The sequence below is a fragment of the Aspergillus ambiguus genome (assembly GCF_047715705.1).
Source record: "Aspergillus ambiguus strain CBS 117.58 unplaced genomic scaffold BDV59scaffold_7, whole genome shotgun sequence".
Classification (NCBI taxonomy): domain Eukaryota; kingdom Fungi; phylum Ascomycota; class Eurotiomycetes; order Eurotiales; family Aspergillaceae; genus Aspergillus; species Aspergillus ambiguus.
Window position 1 is genome coordinate 20,463 of NW_027395520.1, and position 17,326 is coordinate 37,788.

Consider the following 17,326-nt stretch of genomic DNA (forward strand, 5'->3'; position numbering starts at 1 on the left):
TGTAGTCGGAGTCTCCGTGGGAAAATGCAATAGTAAAGCCTAGAAAATGGAATAGAAATAGTATCGGAGTTATATAATTCTCTTTTCCCAGTAATTCATATCTGAAGAGTTGGTAGAAATATATTTCCTATCGATTTTGGCGTGGACGGAGTCGGCGGATGGATTCCGCATAGAAGATAGTGTCCCCACCAACTCCGGGACCCCCGCCCCCCAAGATTGTAGGGGATTCCCGCCGACTCCTGACAACCTGGGGATATAGGCCTGAGAATAAACTAATTCCCACGACTATCTACAGAGCACCATGAGTAGAAGGGGTTCATCACGTGATGTACCGAAGAGTAAGGCAAGCCGAATATTAGCAGTCCCTCAACTCTGACGGGGTGTTGAACAATATATGGCCGCGCAGTGTCGTGTGGCATTCGTTCTAATTGACAAGAAGGGTCTATTCCCTCGCCATATGACACCATTGAGCCATTGAAATCCCCTTTTGGTACGAATTCAGTGTGCCACTTCCGGAGGATAGTTGCTAGGCTAAAATCCACTGCTCCGATACCAAGAACTCCCTCGGCTCTTGGGGATACGATAGGCTACAATTAAGCGTTGCGCTTGACCATAAAAGTGGTTTTATACCATGACCGCGACATTTCCGAGCTCTTACTGGTTGCCTTATGAACCGGAACTGAGCAACAAGACTACTCCCGATGCGATATTAGCGGCGACCCCTCCTCGTTTAGCGCCCTAGGGTCGGTTATCGTGGCTGAAATCTCAGCACGTTCTTCTCACAAACGACTTCATAATCGTCAATACGAGCAAAGACCAATAAAAAATACTGATAGCAAAGTTCGCTTGTCATGGATGCACCTAAAAGACGATCATTCCAAATCCGCACGAAGTTCGGAGCACGACAGTGGAGAAGTCGGAAAAACCGCCCCTGTGATACTTGTCGTCAACGAAAAACGGCTTGTATCATTGAAAAAATGCCACCTTGCCGATTCTGTCGATCTAGAGGGTTGCTGTGTCTTTCAACGGATGGTATACCCGGTGGAACGTCCCGGCGGCCGCGCGGAGGCGTGTTCGACTCCAGGTTGGAGCGTGATGGGGATAGCTTATCGCTGTCCACATCACTCCCATCTGCGTCGCCAGCAGATGATCCTGCTTTAGTAGAGGGTCAATCCGGTTATCAACCTGATTCAATAGCGTGGCCACCCACTGACACGTCACCTCTCGGACGGCTGCAGACGCCAAATAACATCAGTAACATCACTCACGGGAATCTATCACACACCCTGGAAGACGTTGAGAAGCGAACGGCTCATAGCATGGGCCTAGCTGGTGAGCAAGACACGGATCTCTTGGCTTCTTTCCGTGCGGCTATTATAAACGAGTCGGATGGAGTCAGTGCAGATATTATCCAAGTTAAAGGGCGTGGGTCCGAGGAAACTATACCACCAGTCCATTTCAATTTGCTACACGACGAGTTCCAGCACGCAGATAACTTAGCGAAGGAAGAGGCGTCACGGAGAATTGAAAACTGGGTGCAGCCCTATGGACCCGCTCTTGTTCGTCTCTTCTTCCAATATGTTCACCCCGTCTACTGTGTAGTCAGCAAGGCTCGCTTCTTACAGACGTATGCCACGGACAAACTCCGGTTACCAGCATCGCTCCGTGGTGCCGTGTATGGCCTGGGCGCCATGTTTTGGAAGCAGGATTCCAGTGTCTCTGGGCCCTTGCCGTTCGACTTGCATCTTTTATTCGAGGAATCACAGTCATCCCTACAGCGGGAGTTCCATGCTCCTGACCTCTGGAAGTTACAAGCCTGTCTTCTACTGCTATATGAGCGGCCTGCTGACAATGCCACAATCGAAACTCCCAGAATGTGGGTGTTTTCTGCACACGCCGTTGCCTGTGCCCAGATGATCGGGCTCCATCGGGAGCCAACACACTGGCATATTGGAACCTGGGAGAAGCAACTACGCAGAAAACTTTGGTGGGCTACATTTGCCACCGATATCTGGTCGTCAATATGCCACGGCAACCCTCCACATATCTATACGTCCTCGTTTACCACCACTGCCCCAGAGTTCAGTGATCTCAAGTTTGATGAAGATGTCCCGGTGGAGTTTCATCATCTTGTGGATGAATCAAGCCGTAACTTCGAGATTTCCACAAGCGCCCGATTTCTTGAAATGATAAAGTTGAGTCAGATTCTACATGAGCTCATTGAACACAGCTAGTGAGTTGCTTTTCCAGCTATCCTGGTATGTTGCTAATGGAGTGCAAAGCTTAGATGTTTGCTATGAAACATCCATGAGGGATACTGTGTTACGGGAAAGGCAGCTGCTGCAGATAAAGGATAAGCTTGGTACGTTCTCCTCGATAATTCCTCATTGTGTGGCCACAGGGTACAACCGGGAGGGACCGTCTGCAGTTAAGAACAACGGTATGATAGGATAATTTTGCTATGGAAACTATCTGCTAAATAACGCTAGCACCTTTGAGGTTGGCTTTTTTTGCAGCACAAGCCCTCCTTTTCCGTGCTTTAATGAGCCCTGCCACTAGGTCGGCTAAATCGGACCCTAATTCAACTCTGTCTCGCTACTTTGATCATGCGATTGATGACTTTGGGTCAGGGTTTACTACATTCATGAATCAGATTACAAATCACTGTTTGCATGCCTTCTGGGGTGGTCGTAAGATATATACTTTGCACTGTTTGGTTCTGCCGCACTAACTTGTGTCCGTTAGATGCACGTTCTCAGCTTACACTTTGTGGGAACTTTCTGATCTACCTCTTTCTTCTAGCACCAAGCCCAAACCAAGTCCGCACATCCTTTCAGCTTTTGGAGAGTTTCCATGAAGCCTTGCAACGTCTACGTGGATGGGCAAATGACGATGCCTCCTTATCTCTCCTACGACCCGTTGCCCTGAGGATGGACTCGTTCTTTACACAAGCAGCCAACACTATGAGAGGTGGGATAGGACCATCTTTGCAGGGGCCAGAATGACTATAATTAGGACTAAGAATGCCAAACCGGTATATCCAAGCAGTCCACATGATTTTATATACATATATTTATATCCAACCTTTCACTTCCATGATCCGTCAAGAAAACGCTTCAATAACACTCCTCGGCTTGTGATATCTTCCGATAGGTTTGTAGATCACATCATTGAATCCCATAGATCTAGGACCCCCCAGTTCCATACCTCTGGTAGTATCCGTCCATCTTGGAGATGCTGCAATCGCAATAATAATCACCTTAAGGCCATATTTATATTCGGGAGTTCCCAATCCTGCTCCAGTTTCCGCATCCAGGACAGCGATTAAGTCTGGCACTGATGCCAGGATTTTGGACTCCCCATCTGGGCACACTGCCTCCACGTAGGCGTTTTCATTCTTGAAGGGGACTTTAAAAGTAGCCTTAGTGCCGTCTTCGAGGAACCCCTCGATCTCCACCACACCATAAGTATGACCGGTTTTCAAGATTCGTTCAACGCACGTAATCTTTCCTTCTCCGAGAATCGCAGCGCTTTCGGGACCGCCAACCTCATTAATGACTCGCTTTGCTTTATCGGTGATGTCCTTTTCAAGTGTAATGGCTCGCCCTATCCACCAGGCCAGAGATATCGTATTCAACACTGCCTGGTCTTTGACTGACTTGGAGGTTTTGGGTGGACCAGCGCTCCCCGCACGACACCCCATTTCCACACAACTTGCACGTAAGCTTTTATCCACCAGTCTATCTGTCCTGGAGCGTGTCATTGTAATAAAAGACCCATCACCGGAGGCGATGGTTAATGGAACCAGGGCCTCGCCTCTGGCCGATCCATAAACGTTGGCAGTGATCTGCCATGTGGTGGGATAGGCTCGTCCCATATAATCGGCATCTACTGTGGGTACTCCAAAGTAAGAACCGACACCGAGATTCACAAGGCCATTTCCACCCCCAATCTCAAGAGCTAGGAATCCCGACACAGGCGGGGTTCCCGTAACTCGGATCAGCTCCTCGTGCGCTTTTAAACACTCATTGTTCTCTAAACGCTCCATACTCACTTCAGGACTACCCATACAACCTGTCCAGCCTACCAAGGCATCAGCTGGGAGGTAATCAGGAGAGACAACACGCACACTGCCTGGTTCGCGCTGAAGAATGGTTCGAACTTTTAGATATTCCTGGTAGGGATCGCCCCCGCCACCACAGCCAAGGATTTTGCACCCTCGAGCAATGAAATCGACATCTGTGGGAGTAATAATCCATTCACCATGGTCAACATTCGGTCGATACATCTGGATATCGACTGTTTCCTCTCCAGGAACGGTGGCTTCTGGCTTTGTGAGCGCCTGTTTTTCTCCTCTCTCCAGTTCATCCTCGGCACACAGAAGCTCGTCGAGTTTTAGGGCAGCTCCCTGCTGTGGCACGATATCTAATTCTCCAACTGCCCGCACAATAATGCGAGCTTTCGCTTCGACATACTGGATAGGTAACATAGTGATCTCGGCAATTTGAACACTATCCGGTTTCGCGCCATTGCTGATGGCCTTTTCCTTGGCGAGAAGAGTGACCATACTCTGAGCATTTTTCAGAGTTCGGTTGGATGTATCAACCATGGTGTCTATAATGCCTGAGACTCGGGACATTGCTGCACCGACTGCGTTTGCAACCTCCCCACCTTTGACCGTACGGATCGTGCGGACGCCAGTCATTGGGCGATCTGTCTTGATAATTGGAGCGCCACCACCAACAATGAGCACATCCACATCATCCTTCTGGATTTTTGTCCGATCAATGAGGTTCTCGATATTGCGGCGCATAATATGCTGAGCCATATCAACGGTGCCGGACGGTATATCACATAACAGGGCTGGACTCCCCATGCCATGCAGCGGATTTTGTTCTTTTGGATTCCGTAATGCCGAGGCAGCGACAATATCGGTCGCTGTCAATTGGTCGCCTCCGAAAAGTCGGGCCTTCTCCAAAAGCTCCAGTCCGACACTATCTGGACCTATGGACAATTCGTCGCCCCTTCCTCGGACGATACTACCCCCACCTAAAGCAATACTCTCAACTGCTGGGAGGGCAAAGTTGGTCCGCACTCCACCGACAACGCTCATAACAGAGCTCATCTGGGGTAGACCATTCGGAAGTAGCAAACCACTATCGGAAGTGGTACCTCCAATATCGATAACAACCAGAGGATCAGTTCGGCCATGAGGCTTCTGTCCTTCTGCCATGGCCGCAGCCTTCCACAGCAGATCCCCACCTCGGACTGAGTTCGTGGGCCCCGAGTTGAAAGTCCGAATGGGTAAATCAACTGCTTCCGTTGCACTCAAAACACTACCATCGTTTTGGGTGAGGTACAAGACGCAGGGATTTTGGTCAAAAATCTCCTCCATTGCCCTTTGGAAGCCATATATCGTCTGAGCCGCCAATGGTCGCAGGGTGGCATTCAGGATTGCTGCATTCTCTCTCGCCAGAAACCCTAGACCAGCCACCTCGTTAGACATCGTGATTCGTGGCCTGAAGTTTGGCCCACCAATATCGACCATTTCATTGGACAAGATGTCTCTTGTCAGGTTCTCCTGAGCTGCATTAAGTGGTGCGTACATGCCGGAGATAACCACGTTAAGGATGCCATCCTGGACTAATTCCGCGGCGACACGGCGAATCTCCTGTTCATCCAGGCAAGTAATTTCCTCCCCGGTTATTTGATACCCTCCGTGACAGAAGAAATGGCGTGTAGCTTCGACACATACCCGAAGATCTCTCGGAAAGTCGACGAAGGGGGGTATTCCTCGCCCAAAACCTTCGTCCGGCCCGCCACAAAGACGCACGACGGCGACACGGCGCAGAGATGCCGAGCGCTGCACAACAGCATTGACAAAGTGTGTGGTACCAATTATTACGCAACCGATAGCAGATAGGGATGCCTGGGATGCGCTGATAACCGCTCGCACGGCATTAGTGATGCCTGTTGTAACATCAGGCGTCGTGGGAGCCTTATGGGAGGCGACGATAGAGACCGGATCAAGGGAGATGAGGACCGCATCAGTATTCGTGCCTGTAGATTGAACAACGTCAGCAGGAAAGGGAATGATTCTGACATTCAAGTCATTGTTCACTTACCTCCGACATCAACTCCCACGCGGTAACGGAAACTGCCCATGATGATGGTAATGTCTATTATGTAGAAATTTGCACGGAGGAGCGTACGAAGTTAGCTGCTTAACTCAAAAACCGTGGATTTATTATTCACATCCATTGGAGATTGCCCCTTTCCCCTCCCCTACTTATCAGGTCTTGCGGGGTCATTGGAGTTGGCCGATGAAATCTACCGATCAATGGCTGATCGGGCAACCTTAGAGACTCCTCATTTTCCATTCCCCTCACGGTCGGCAACCGAGGCCAATGGAACTGATGCTTTATATCACCTTCTTGATGATTGTCGGCGCTTTTTCTCAGTCATGGGGCCGTTGTATGTGGAGCATCGCTTCCTTGCGGGACCAAATTCCCGCCATAAAAGCCCCCTCTTCGGTTTTCTGTGCCTTATCTGCTGCGTCTCAATCTCGTGGTAGGCCTTCAGGTTGTCAGTTCGAAATGGTCGATGCTATAGAGTCTTTGAGTATCCCAGTTATTGACCTGGAGCCGGCGCGGACGGGCCGTTCTGATGAAGTGGCCCAGACAGCCCAAGAGGTTTATCATGCATTCAAGTATGTTGGGTTTGCTTATATAAAAAACCATGGGGTGTCGCAGGAGCTCATTGATGAAGCTTTTGAATGGGTAGGTATTACTGACAGCTGGAACTATGTTATTATTAACCTGTCGTTTGTCTAGAGTCGTAAATTCTTCGCCCTTCCTCAGAAGGATAAGGAGAAAGCGCCCCATCCACCTGAGGGCTGGTACCATCGGGGATATTCCGGTATCGGGCGCGAGAAAGTCTCTCAGATGGTTTTTGATGAGGCAGGCATTGCTGAACAGCGCAAGCGACCCGACGTAAAGGAGTCCTTCGAAATTGGAAATGAAAGGGATCCTCGCATGAAAAACATATGGATCCCGGAGGAAGTTCTTCCCGGTTTCCGCAGTTTTTTTGCAGGCTTCTTCGAAACTTGTGCGACGATCGAAGATCAGTTGTTGAGATTGATTGCCCGAGGGATGAATCTAGACGAGTCCTACTTCCTAGAATATCATCGAGACAAGACAAACCAATGCCGGCTATTACACTATCCAGCGATGGAAGAAGAGCTGCTCCGGCAGGGTAAGGCTGAGCGGATTGCAGCCCACTCAGACTTCGGAACTTTGACAATCCTTTTCCAAGACGAAGTTGGCGGGCTTGAAGTGGAAGATATTCATGAAAAGGGAAAATTCAACGCCGCACCCTTCGTTCCGGGTACAGCAATAGTCAACATAGGAGACCTACTCATGCGCTGGAGCAATGACGAGCTTCGATCAACTCTACATCGTGTGCGCGCACCGCCTTTTATGGAAACACAAGGAGATATGTCAGGGAGAATGACATGCCCAAGATACTCTATCCCATACTTTGTGAGCCCTGACCGAGAGAAGGTGATTGACTGTGTCCCCGGTTGCTTTGGGCCCGAGCGTCCAAAGAAATATGAGCCCACAACAGGCGGTGATTATATTGCGATGCGAATGAATGCCACATATTAGAATGAGATGAGGTTGCTTTTGTAGGAATAATCGCACCTTGAAGTCGATATATCATCACAAGTATCGCATATTATATTCCGCACAGTTTATCTGCGGTTCCATATTACGTACATAAACCGTTTAGTACTGGGATAGAATGCATTTGCTTGCGCACTCTGCACGTAACAAATGCACAATACAACCACTAATACTCCACTATTCAACCACCTTTAACTAACAAATTCATGGCTTCGTCTACACAACATTGGCTGTCGCCTGCTTTTTACCGCCACTCGCCGTAATTACGTCCTTTCCCGCGCTGGAACTCGTTCGACCCTCGATAGTCTCTCCTTCTATCATCTGTTCATCCTGCCCTAGTCCAACCGCAGGGAACGAGCGATTAAGACCCCAAAAAATTAGGAAGCTCATAGCGAGGCCCACCAAGAAGGTCAGATTGTACAGCCTGGTCCAGCCGGTCCATTGCTTCCCATTGTAAGAGTTAACAGTAGCGACCAATCCGGCTAAGAATGATCAAAGTTAGTCGGCAGTATATACCATGACAGGAAATCTAATAAGACCAAGATACGTACGAAGGAGCGGCCACATTGCTGCAATGAACGTAACAAATGCACGCCAATTGACCCCATGCCAGTACCAGTAAGTTGATGATGTGTCCCCCGTGTAGAGGTCTTCGAGCTTCAACTTATATCGCTGGACAACATGATAGTCTGATAGCATAATCCCCCTTCTTCAGGGTTAGTTGGGATCTATGATGCAGTGAGGACAGAAACGCACGTAGCTGGTGCCATGAACACCCCAAACCCGCTTAGAACAGACAAAAATTTATCGGCAGTCGAGAGGAGCTGCCAAGGCCTAATAATTGATTAGGATATCGGTAGCTAGTACATCAGATTTCAAGGGTCTTACTGAGTTGCTATCCCGATTGCTGTCATAATATAAGCACCCCGCCGTATGTTGATATATCTCGGCCATAAACCAGCCATGTCCATGCCACATGACACGGAGTTAAGGACCACTGAAATCTATCCCACTTGTCAATTTCCACCACTCCAGATGTTCGGAATAGCAACCTACCGCAAATTGGGAACACACCATCCCTAGACTTGCGAAGAAAACGCCAGCTCGAACACCTGGACTTGAGTGATAGTGTTGCTGGATCTCGGCAAGCAGATAGATTGGATTCCATTGCACCTCCCCGCCAATTATATCCCGTGCTGCACTGGTGACTACTATGCCGATGATTGCAGTTATAGCAATAGTTGCTGGTGACGCGATTAGTTGGGACAACGTAGGCGCATACTGTTGGTTAGCATAACGAGTCCAATCGGACTGCCCCAGAGTACCACTACCCCAGCTCCCTAAAATGGCAGTTATGCCAAATAGAAAAGCCCATCCCACATTTGGTGCTGTCGCAGGTTGTTGGAACATGTTACCTGGTCCATGGGCGACAGACACTGCCCTATCAATGGTCGTAGTTAGTAAATATTGGGTACCTGGATCGGACAAGCTCTCACCATATCAGTAAGCCGAAACAAGAGCCTGCGAAGAACACAAAACAAACGACAAACGGTATCTGCAGCTTTTCTGGGCGAATTAATATGCCCGGAATAAACACGCATAACCAGATTAATAGACCAATAAAGTCATTGGTTAGTAGGTGAGATCCGGGATCAAAGTAATTTGGAAGATCAGCAAAACCTGGATATGTTAATTAGACACCCGCAAACGTCTGGGGGAAGAGTTAGTTACCAGGTATAATGGCACCAATAAGCACTCGAACAGCTTGACCCCCCCAGTAGCTCTGCATTCCGAACCACATACATGAGACAAAGACCCGCAGAATAACCGGAACTACACGCATTATAAGTATAGAGATACAACCCGGAGGACGGGGCACAGACAATAAGACCCTCGTAAACCCCAAGAGGAGCGGCTAGACACGGTGAACCCGATATGGTGGTTTGCTCCCATCCATCCACAAGCAACGGCCAACAGTCCGGTAAGCATACCCCCCACGATCTTCCTTTGTTAACGGATATATGGGCCGCGGTAAGAACTAGGGGTCCTATACTCACCACCACCGCAATAGCCAGCTGTGGACTGAGTCCAAAGGCAAGCAGCGTCGATCCTGTGCTCCAAGCGGAGATGCATGCCCCAGATACAGTCCAGTAACCTGATATACGGAGTCAATGGTAGGTGTGCAAGACGCTATGTGGAAGTCCTGAAGCGCACCAACGTAGGACCAGACCCCATATGTTTGCCTCTCCGGAGGTATAGGAATAAGATCACGATTAGTCCAAGTGTCATTGTCATAGGAGGCATTTTCGTCTTTAGGGCTAAGGTGACAGGGAAGATAGGTCAAAAAATCTGACAACCCGTTGGATTGAAATACTCACCATTCAAGCCGTTGTTTTATTTCTGACCAGGACCACTTCGTCATGACGTCCCTTTCCTTTTGGCTTTGCTACTGTTGTATGAGGGCGATCGATGAGTACGAATACTGGAAGGGGGAACAGATGGCTTGATCCACAGATGCCGCAACATTTACGTTGCAGAGCACTCAGTAATAATGTCTCCCTTGCGTTATCAGGACGATCACGCCAGTCATCCGGGAAAGCCGGTTATTGGTGTGTGTTTTCCCCTCATGGAGACTGTCTGTACTACCATTTAGCGTCATAAAGTTGACCGATCGCCTTGGCCGATCGCGGAGAAACATCCAATCGGGGCAGATAGGCAAACTGATAACGACTGACTTGCATTCCCCAATCCTGCCGAGCAGGTTTAACAATGGCGATGGATGTTAATTAAATAAGGCATGCCTGACGCACCTTATTCTTCGCCCAAAGTCAAGGCTCCTGCTTTATACCGCGTGATGGGCTTTACAACTACAAAGTTTTCACTCAACGATGGCAATGCTATTCCAGCGATTGGCCTTGGGACATGGCAATCCAAAGGCCATACCACGCGAGATGCCGTAAAACATGCCTTACAAAAGGGCTATCGGCATGTCGACACCGCATTGAACTACGGTAACGAGGGCGAGGTAGGAGAAGGCATTCGCGAGTCCGGTATCCCCAGACACGAGATATGGGTTACGACGAAGCTTGACAACCACTGGCATCAGCGCGTGTGTGAAGGATTGGAGTCCTCTCTACGAGCTCTTCGTCTCGATTATCTCGATCTTTTTCTTATCCACTTTCCGTGCTCAACGGACCCCAAAGACCGGTCAAAGCATCTTTCAGACTGGGACTTCGTGAAGACATGGTGAGATCAGTGACAATTAAAGCAGGTAACAGTCGAAATGTTTGCCAAAAGCTTACATATTGGTTTCCAGGCAGGAAATGCAGAAGCTCCTGGACACGGGAAAGGTGAGAAGTATTGGCGTCTCAAACTTCCAAATTGGCCATTTAGAAAAGCTTCTTCGGCATCCGTCATGCTCTGTCGTTCCAGCAGTCAATCAGCTCGAGGTATGCTTCCCGTCATTGCGGTTATTCTCCTCGGGTTGCGTCAGTTATTAACACTTCCCAGCTGCATCCTCATAACCCTTCGTGAGGGCCCCTACCTCTCAAATTAGCCTACGTGAACTCATAAAGTAGACCAAAACTTTTGGCGTACTGTCAGTCTAAGGGAATCCATTGTACGGCGTACTCGTGTCTGGGAGGTCATGAAAACTCCCCCATCAGCGGACACACGGACCTGATTCGAGATCCGGTTGTTTTGAAAATCGCAGAATTTAGGGCAAAATCCCCTGCTCAAATCCTGTCAGTTCTTCCAGCTTCATTCATAGATTGCTTACTAATGTGTCCGCCCAGTTTAATGTGGGGACTGCAACGCGGCACCAGTGTCATTCCCAAAAGCATCACTCCCGAGCGCATTGACTCCAATTTCAATCTAGACGGCTGGGATTTGAGTGATATGGAGATTCGAGAGATTAGTGCGATCAAAATACGAGCAAAGGTGGTTGGTGATGGATGGATGCCAATCCGGGTTTTTCTTGGTGATGATGAGTGAGAGGCAGGGATGCCAGGGCATCTACCGACTTGCCGAGGGGCGGCATTGTTTTCGGCTGGACTTTGTTACATCCCAAGCCACCTGGATGAACGGTTGATGTTTGGATGCACTGCATTGGGAGGGATGTTGTGACATATCAGAAAGATTGGTGGAAATACCGTATTGCCATGACCCATGCATACGAAGGGCGTCAGCCCTGGCACTCTTGGATTTAAAGCTTGAGATATAAATGGTCCATATTCCGTAGTTGCTTCAAATTTTGCCGCTGCTGCCATTTTGCCTAATGACATCAGCCATCTGAATCCTCCGAAGGCAGTCTGACGAAATGTTTGTTTTTGCGAAAACTGAGACAGAAGGCCTAAAATCCTCGTATTGTGCAGGGGTTGATTCGAAATTTCTTGTAGTCTAGGGAGACCTGCATAGTTCATTCTGACTAAACTTGAAACATCACTGAACTTTGCTACATACCTGAGGTGTCATATATTTACAACTGTCCTCATGGGAAAGCTGATATTATTTCCCCAAGCATTCTCACTTTTTGGCAACCATGAAACTGTTTATCGTTATATCAGGTCTCGTTGTCAACGCGATGGCCTACACGGCTGTCCGAGAACAGCCATGTCGTAAAGATGTATGTTTGGCATCGATTCTCTACCAACAAGCACTAACCATTCCCTGGGTATTGTGTAGGAAGTGTACCAGGAATGTGGTTCCCTTTGCCATCCAACCTGTACCAACTATGAAGATCCTCCTGACGTCTGCCCTGCGATTTGTGTAGCAGGGTGTTACTGCATAAATACTCTTCTTCGAAGCGCCGTAAGTCTTCTCCGCTCCTCTCACTTACCCATACTCTAGTTCTGATTTATTTAACTTTTTGGTTTCCTGATAGGATGGCTCGTGTGTAGCCGAAACAGCTTGTCCTGTTAGTTAACTGATGTTACCTGTCAAATTACTGGACCTTCTCTGCCTTTGGAATGGATTATGGGCGACGGACATGTTTGATATACTGATTTACAATGTCATATGGTGGTTGTGACTACTCTATCAAAAATTCAGTTAGGCATGCCATTTTGTTTGTTGCTAGTGCTGGCTGGCACCGCAGACCCATCGAATCGAATATGTCCAAGGAGACTCTCTGCATGGTCTGAGAAATATTGTCAATCTAGCCAGTGTATGACCCCGGATGTCCCACAATACCACCCACTCGGGTGGCGTCAGTTCTGATGGCCACAAGTTCGTCCGCCTATGTCTGACTTGTATGACTGTGGGCTCTAAATTATAGGATTGAGGGATGCGCAATAAGAGAGCTACTCAACTCCATCGAATCCATCTGCCCTCTAACCTGACAGAAATTAATATAACATCGAAAGAGATGCTTTCCCTTGCTGCACTTTCCTAGCATGCGAAACTGGAAGAATACCTCTGTAAGAGAAACGAATCGTAGCCACCTGCCTTAGTTCACTGTGCGTGTTCCAGTCTAACCCGTTCATGGTTAGCATGTTATATGTGTAAGGCGGTACGATCCAGATCATAGATATATTCAGCTGCGAATGCATCTCCTTACGCCTTTATATTGGTTTCAAGCACATAGTAGATGGCATTTGATGCACATTCATGTGACTCATATTTAGATCGAGTATACAATTGCTATTCCATTCTTTCTTCAAAATACTCTGTTTGCAAACAATTGTAACCACCTCCAGAGTCTATAAAGAATAATGCAACTGCGAATAGTGAACATGGAGTCTAACCGAACTATAAGGGCATGTGTACCCCAGGGTCGCTCCACAAAGGACAGAGTGTCGGTTATATTTTTTCGAAATCATCTAAGTATCTGATACAGAGCATATAATCCCCCGGTACAGATTACCAAGATACGGGAGGACTCCGGTGTTGGTGGGTGAAACTAGCAAGTTAAAGTATTATCACCTTCTTCTGAAGCAGTCATGCGTACCAACTAATACTGCACTGAGGATATATAGAATTCCTGTCCCCTTCACCGCCATCCTCTTAACTCATTTCCCCCGGCTTCCCCACAGCGGCTTATCGAAAACGTCATTCAGAGTCCAGAATAATAACCCTAATCTCCTCTTCTTGAGTGGAGTCATTCATCAAATAACCAACTGCTCCCGCAATTAAAATTATGGCCATAGCTTGAACTCGATATGTAATGCTCCATATACCGTATTAGATGAGCGGCAGGGGGCTTTTCATGCCTAACTATGGACTAGGGTCATTTGTAGTCATTTCTTAAGTAGCAAACTATCAAGTTCTCTGGAACCAGTACATATACGCCCTACATTCAGACTGCATCTTACAAGAATGAATATCGAAAGTACTCCGCCCATGAAGCAAGTATCTGGGTAAGTCAGTTACTGAAGGGAACTGAGGATATAGTTTAAGCAACTTATGATTCCTAAGGCCCTGACATACTTGCTGGTGATGAAAAATGCACTCCGTACAATACCTAGGTACCTGTCGGCCCGGCACTATGTTGTGCGGTACGTAGTGCCCAGAGAATAGATGCAGACCCCTCTCGTCTGGCTTAGGTGTGCTCAGTAGAGCAACCGAAATTGATGATGTGAGATAGAGTTATAACTGTCCTGGGACTCACGTTGGTTGCAAAAATGCAATTATTTCTATTGTGAATCACGGGGTTCATTCGTATGAGCAGGCATGTTTGTCGCTGATAGTCCTTGTAACTTTTCCGTATTAAACGTCCCGAGAAATAATAGTTAATTGCCGTGGGCGAGAGGCTCCACATGGGCCTCGATACGACGGCCCCAATGCACCAATCGCGTAGTTGCCCAGACTGTGGGGAGCGGGATGGAGTTTGCGGAGGTGGATATTGTGAATCCGGAGCGTGTTGGGTGGACTGATGAGCGAGAATGTCGCAATTGGCCTAGGTCAAAGTCCTCAAGCTTTTATCTTAGCTAGGGCGATGAGATGCAAACAGCCTTTAAGAATGCTAATGTCCAAGCTATTACTTTATTTATTCCTTCTCTGACTTCCAGCCCTTTCACCAAACAATAATGGACTCGACCGACATTGAAGACCAACTGAAGGACCTCTCCTCTAAGGAGGTTGAGAACGTGACCGGCATTGAAGAAGTGTCCTTTACCCCCGAGGAGGAGAAGTCCTTATTGAGGAAGACTGACATGACCCTCCTGCCCACAATCTGGATCATGTATCTCCTGTCCTACCTTGACAGAACCAAGTAAGTGGAATGATGTGAAATTAGAATCACTGTAAATGGCCAAGTGTGCTGACGATTCTGGACAGTATCGGCAATGCAAAGATCTCTGGCATGGAGGTTGATCTCAACTTGACCTCCAACCAATACTCGATTGCCTTAGTTGTCTTCTTTGTTGGATACGTGGTTTTCGAGGTTCCTAGCAAGTATGTGAATTGTAACATATGAATACTGCTTTGAAGTTATCCCATTGTCTCTAACTGCTGTTCTTTCTGCAGCCTTGTCCTTGGTCGGTCACGACCATCTATTTTCCTCCCTTCAATCATGATTCTGTGGGGCGCACTGACCTGCGTGATGGCTGTTGTAAAAAGTTTCACGCACCTAGTGGTTCTAAGAGTTATTATTGGATGTGTGGAGGCCGGCTTTGCTCCTGGAGTGCTACTTCTCCTTTCATCATGGTACAAGCAAACCGAGCAGTCAAGGAGATTCGGTGTGTTTATCTCGGCAGCCGTTCTATCCGGCGCCTTTGGTGGGCTGATTGCTGCTGGTATTGTCAAGGGCCTTGAGGGCGTCCATGGAATTCGTGGTTGGCGGTGGCTGTTTATTATTGAAGGTGCTGCCACTGTCGGTTTCGCTATTATTTCTCTTTTTATCCTCCCAGATTTTCCCGCGACATCCCGACGTCTCTCTGAGCGCGAGCGACATGTTGCCGTGGCCCGCCTTGCGACCCAGAATGTCACAGCTGCTACCGAAGATAGCGAGCATTTGAGTAATCTGGGTGCTTGTAAGGTAGCTTGGTTGGACTGGCGGACCTGGGCGTTTGTAATTGGGTATATGGTTGGTTGATATCCATCTCAGTCTACGGTTTTAGCACCACTAACCGCGATATCCCTTATAGGTCATCGTTGGTTCGAGCACTCTGACTTACTTCTACCCAACCCTTGTAGAAGGTCTATTTGGGAATGCATCCACTGAGAAGGTTAATTTATTAACTGTCCCCATCTATGGCGTGGCATTTGTCGCCACCGGTATCTCATCCTACTACAGTGATAAGGTCCCTACCTGGCGTGGATTGATTATTGCTGGCTGGCTTGCAGTTTCTTTGATATGTTCGATTATCGTCTGTGCTGTGTATAACTTCACAGCACGATACGTTCTCCTAATTGTGATGGCAGCAGGCCTTTGGGCCACAAATGGAGGTACACTGGCCTATGCATCCTCTGCCTTTGCTGGGATGCACCCACAGGCTCGGGGCGTTGCTTTAGCTATGGTGAATGCACTGGGTAATTTAGCACAGATCTACGGATCGGTACGTATATTACCCCACAGTCACTGCCAGTATGGACCACAAGGCTAACGCAGAGAGCACAGTACCTTTTTCCAGACAACGATAGCCCCAGATACATCATGGGATTTTCTGTCATTTCTGCAATGCTAGCAGTGGGTGTGGTTGTGTTTTTGTTCTTGCATGTTTGGTTTCGTCGCCGCCTGCGGTCGGGAATCATTCAGTGATGAATATTGGTGAGGAATGCAGTCAATTAGCAGTGTATATAAGTGCTTGCACACTTGCAAACAGAATCTGAAACGGCCAACGCGAAATAGACACATTGTTATGTAAAGTACCTGATCACCTAAATATAAGCGCCTAACTCCACATGGAAGATGAAAAGAGATACGAGCTTCTTTGGCAGCTTGTTTGATGGGTATCTGCTCGTGCATCACCTGCAGTTGGCGGTGCACTTATTCGCAAAATTTAGATTGCTTCGCTTACTGAATCCGAGTCGGATGCTCGCAGACAAATCCCTCGCCAACCAAACCTTGTGAGGACCAGACAATAGGTCGTAGCGATTGACTTCCTGGGCTGTCGACAGGCCTTTTGGAATTCTAAAGGAAAAGGAAGAGGATTCAGCGCCCGGTCCTAGGTAAAAATGCTGTACCGATTTCTGCGATCGCCGCATAGTGCCGGACCATTGGATCTATATTTTGAATATTGAAGATTCAACATATTTGAGAATGTAGACCAAGTGGCTAGCAGATCCTTCGTTTGCAAGAGCGCAAGCTGTCCCGGTGGAGTGCCTACGCATATATCCCCTATCAAGGATTAGCGTGATGCGATACGGCTATCCCCACCACAATAACCAATTTAACGAGGCCATGTCTCCATCATTCTATTATCCTTGCCAAGAGGTACTGCGAGGCCAGATTGGGGAGACTGCTGGCGTATTCCACGCTACTCGATGGTCATAAATGCTATCAGAGACTGGCTGATGCGAGACCACAAAGATGATGAAGAGGCTGTGGTATATGCTGGCGCACCACAAGACTGCATAATTAACCCAATAAGCGAACATATCTCAATCCTGCATACGGTTGGCTGAGACTGTATTGGTAGCAACGACTCACACTGATCCCTGGACCAGGAAGAGATCTCGCTCTCAACCCAGACGACATGCCG

General features: G+C 48.1%; 6 protein-coding genes across 6 annotated transcripts; 4 read left to right on the top strand and 2 right to left on the bottom strand.

The window, feature by feature from the left end:
• The first annotated feature begins 768 nt into the window (after nt 1–768).
• On the top strand, nt 769–3,061 carry BDV59DRAFT_173551 (Zn(II)2Cys6 transcription factor). The gene is made up of 4 exons (XM_073688923.1): nt 769–2,233; nt 2,283–2,362; nt 2,631–2,690; nt 2,746–3,061. The coding sequence occupies exons 1-4, from the start codon at nt 852–854 to the stop codon at nt 3,003–3,005; spliced, it is 1,782 nt and encodes a 593-aa protein (XP_073550019.1). The 5' UTR covers nt 769–851; the 3' UTR covers nt 3,006–3,061.
• A 42-nt stretch (nt 3,062–3,103) lies between these two features.
• Nucleotides 3,104–6,165, bottom strand: BDV59DRAFT_211612 (uncharacterized protein; the record flags this gene model as incomplete). Its single annotated transcript, XM_073695843.1, has 2 exons — nt 3,104–6,060; nt 6,126–6,165. 2 exons carry the CDS (start codon nt 6,163–6,165, stop codon nt 3,104–3,106), a joined length of 2,997 nt encoding a protein of 998 aa, XP_073550020.1.
• A 431-nt stretch (nt 6,166–6,596) lies between these two features.
• Nucleotides 6,597–7,667, top strand: BDV59DRAFT_199935 (isopenicillin N synthase family dioxygenase; the record flags this gene model as incomplete). The annotated part of the gene is made up of 2 exons (XM_073693453.1): nt 6,597–6,779; nt 6,834–7,667. 2 exons carry the CDS (start codon nt 6,597–6,599, stop codon nt 7,665–7,667), a joined length of 1,017 nt encoding a protein of 338 aa, XP_073550021.1.
• Nucleotides 7,668–7,901: 234 nt separating this feature from the next.
• BDV59DRAFT_199936 (uncharacterized protein) lies at nt 7,902–8,455 on the bottom strand (the record flags this gene model as incomplete). The annotated part of the gene is made up of 3 exons (XM_073693454.1): nt 7,902–8,167; nt 8,237–8,391; nt 8,442–8,455. The coding sequence occupies 3 exons, from the start codon at nt 8,453–8,455 to the stop codon at nt 7,902–7,904; spliced, it is 435 nt and encodes a 144-aa protein (XP_073550022.1).
• A 2,084-nt stretch (nt 8,456–10,539) lies between these two features.
• Nucleotides 10,540–11,908, top strand: BDV59DRAFT_211613 (NADP-dependent oxidoreductase domain-containing protein; the record flags this gene model as incomplete). The annotated part of the gene is made up of 5 exons (XM_073695844.1): nt 10,540–10,892; nt 11,002–11,134; nt 11,196–11,215; nt 11,264–11,428; nt 11,480–11,908. 5 exons carry the CDS (start codon nt 10,540–10,542, stop codon nt 11,676–11,678), a joined length of 870 nt encoding a protein of 289 aa, XP_073550023.1. The 3' UTR covers nt 11,679–11,908.
• Nucleotides 11,909–14,710: 2,802 nt separating this feature from the next.
• Nucleotides 14,711–16,383, top strand: BDV59DRAFT_199938 (major facilitator superfamily domain-containing protein; the record flags this gene model as incomplete). Its single annotated transcript, XM_073693455.1, has 5 exons — nt 14,711–14,895; nt 14,961–15,077; nt 15,150–15,708; nt 15,770–16,180; nt 16,243–16,383. 5 exons carry the CDS (start codon nt 14,711–14,713, stop codon nt 16,381–16,383), a joined length of 1,413 nt encoding a protein of 470 aa, XP_073550024.1.
• Between the last annotated feature and the right edge of the window lie 943 nt (nt 16,384–17,326).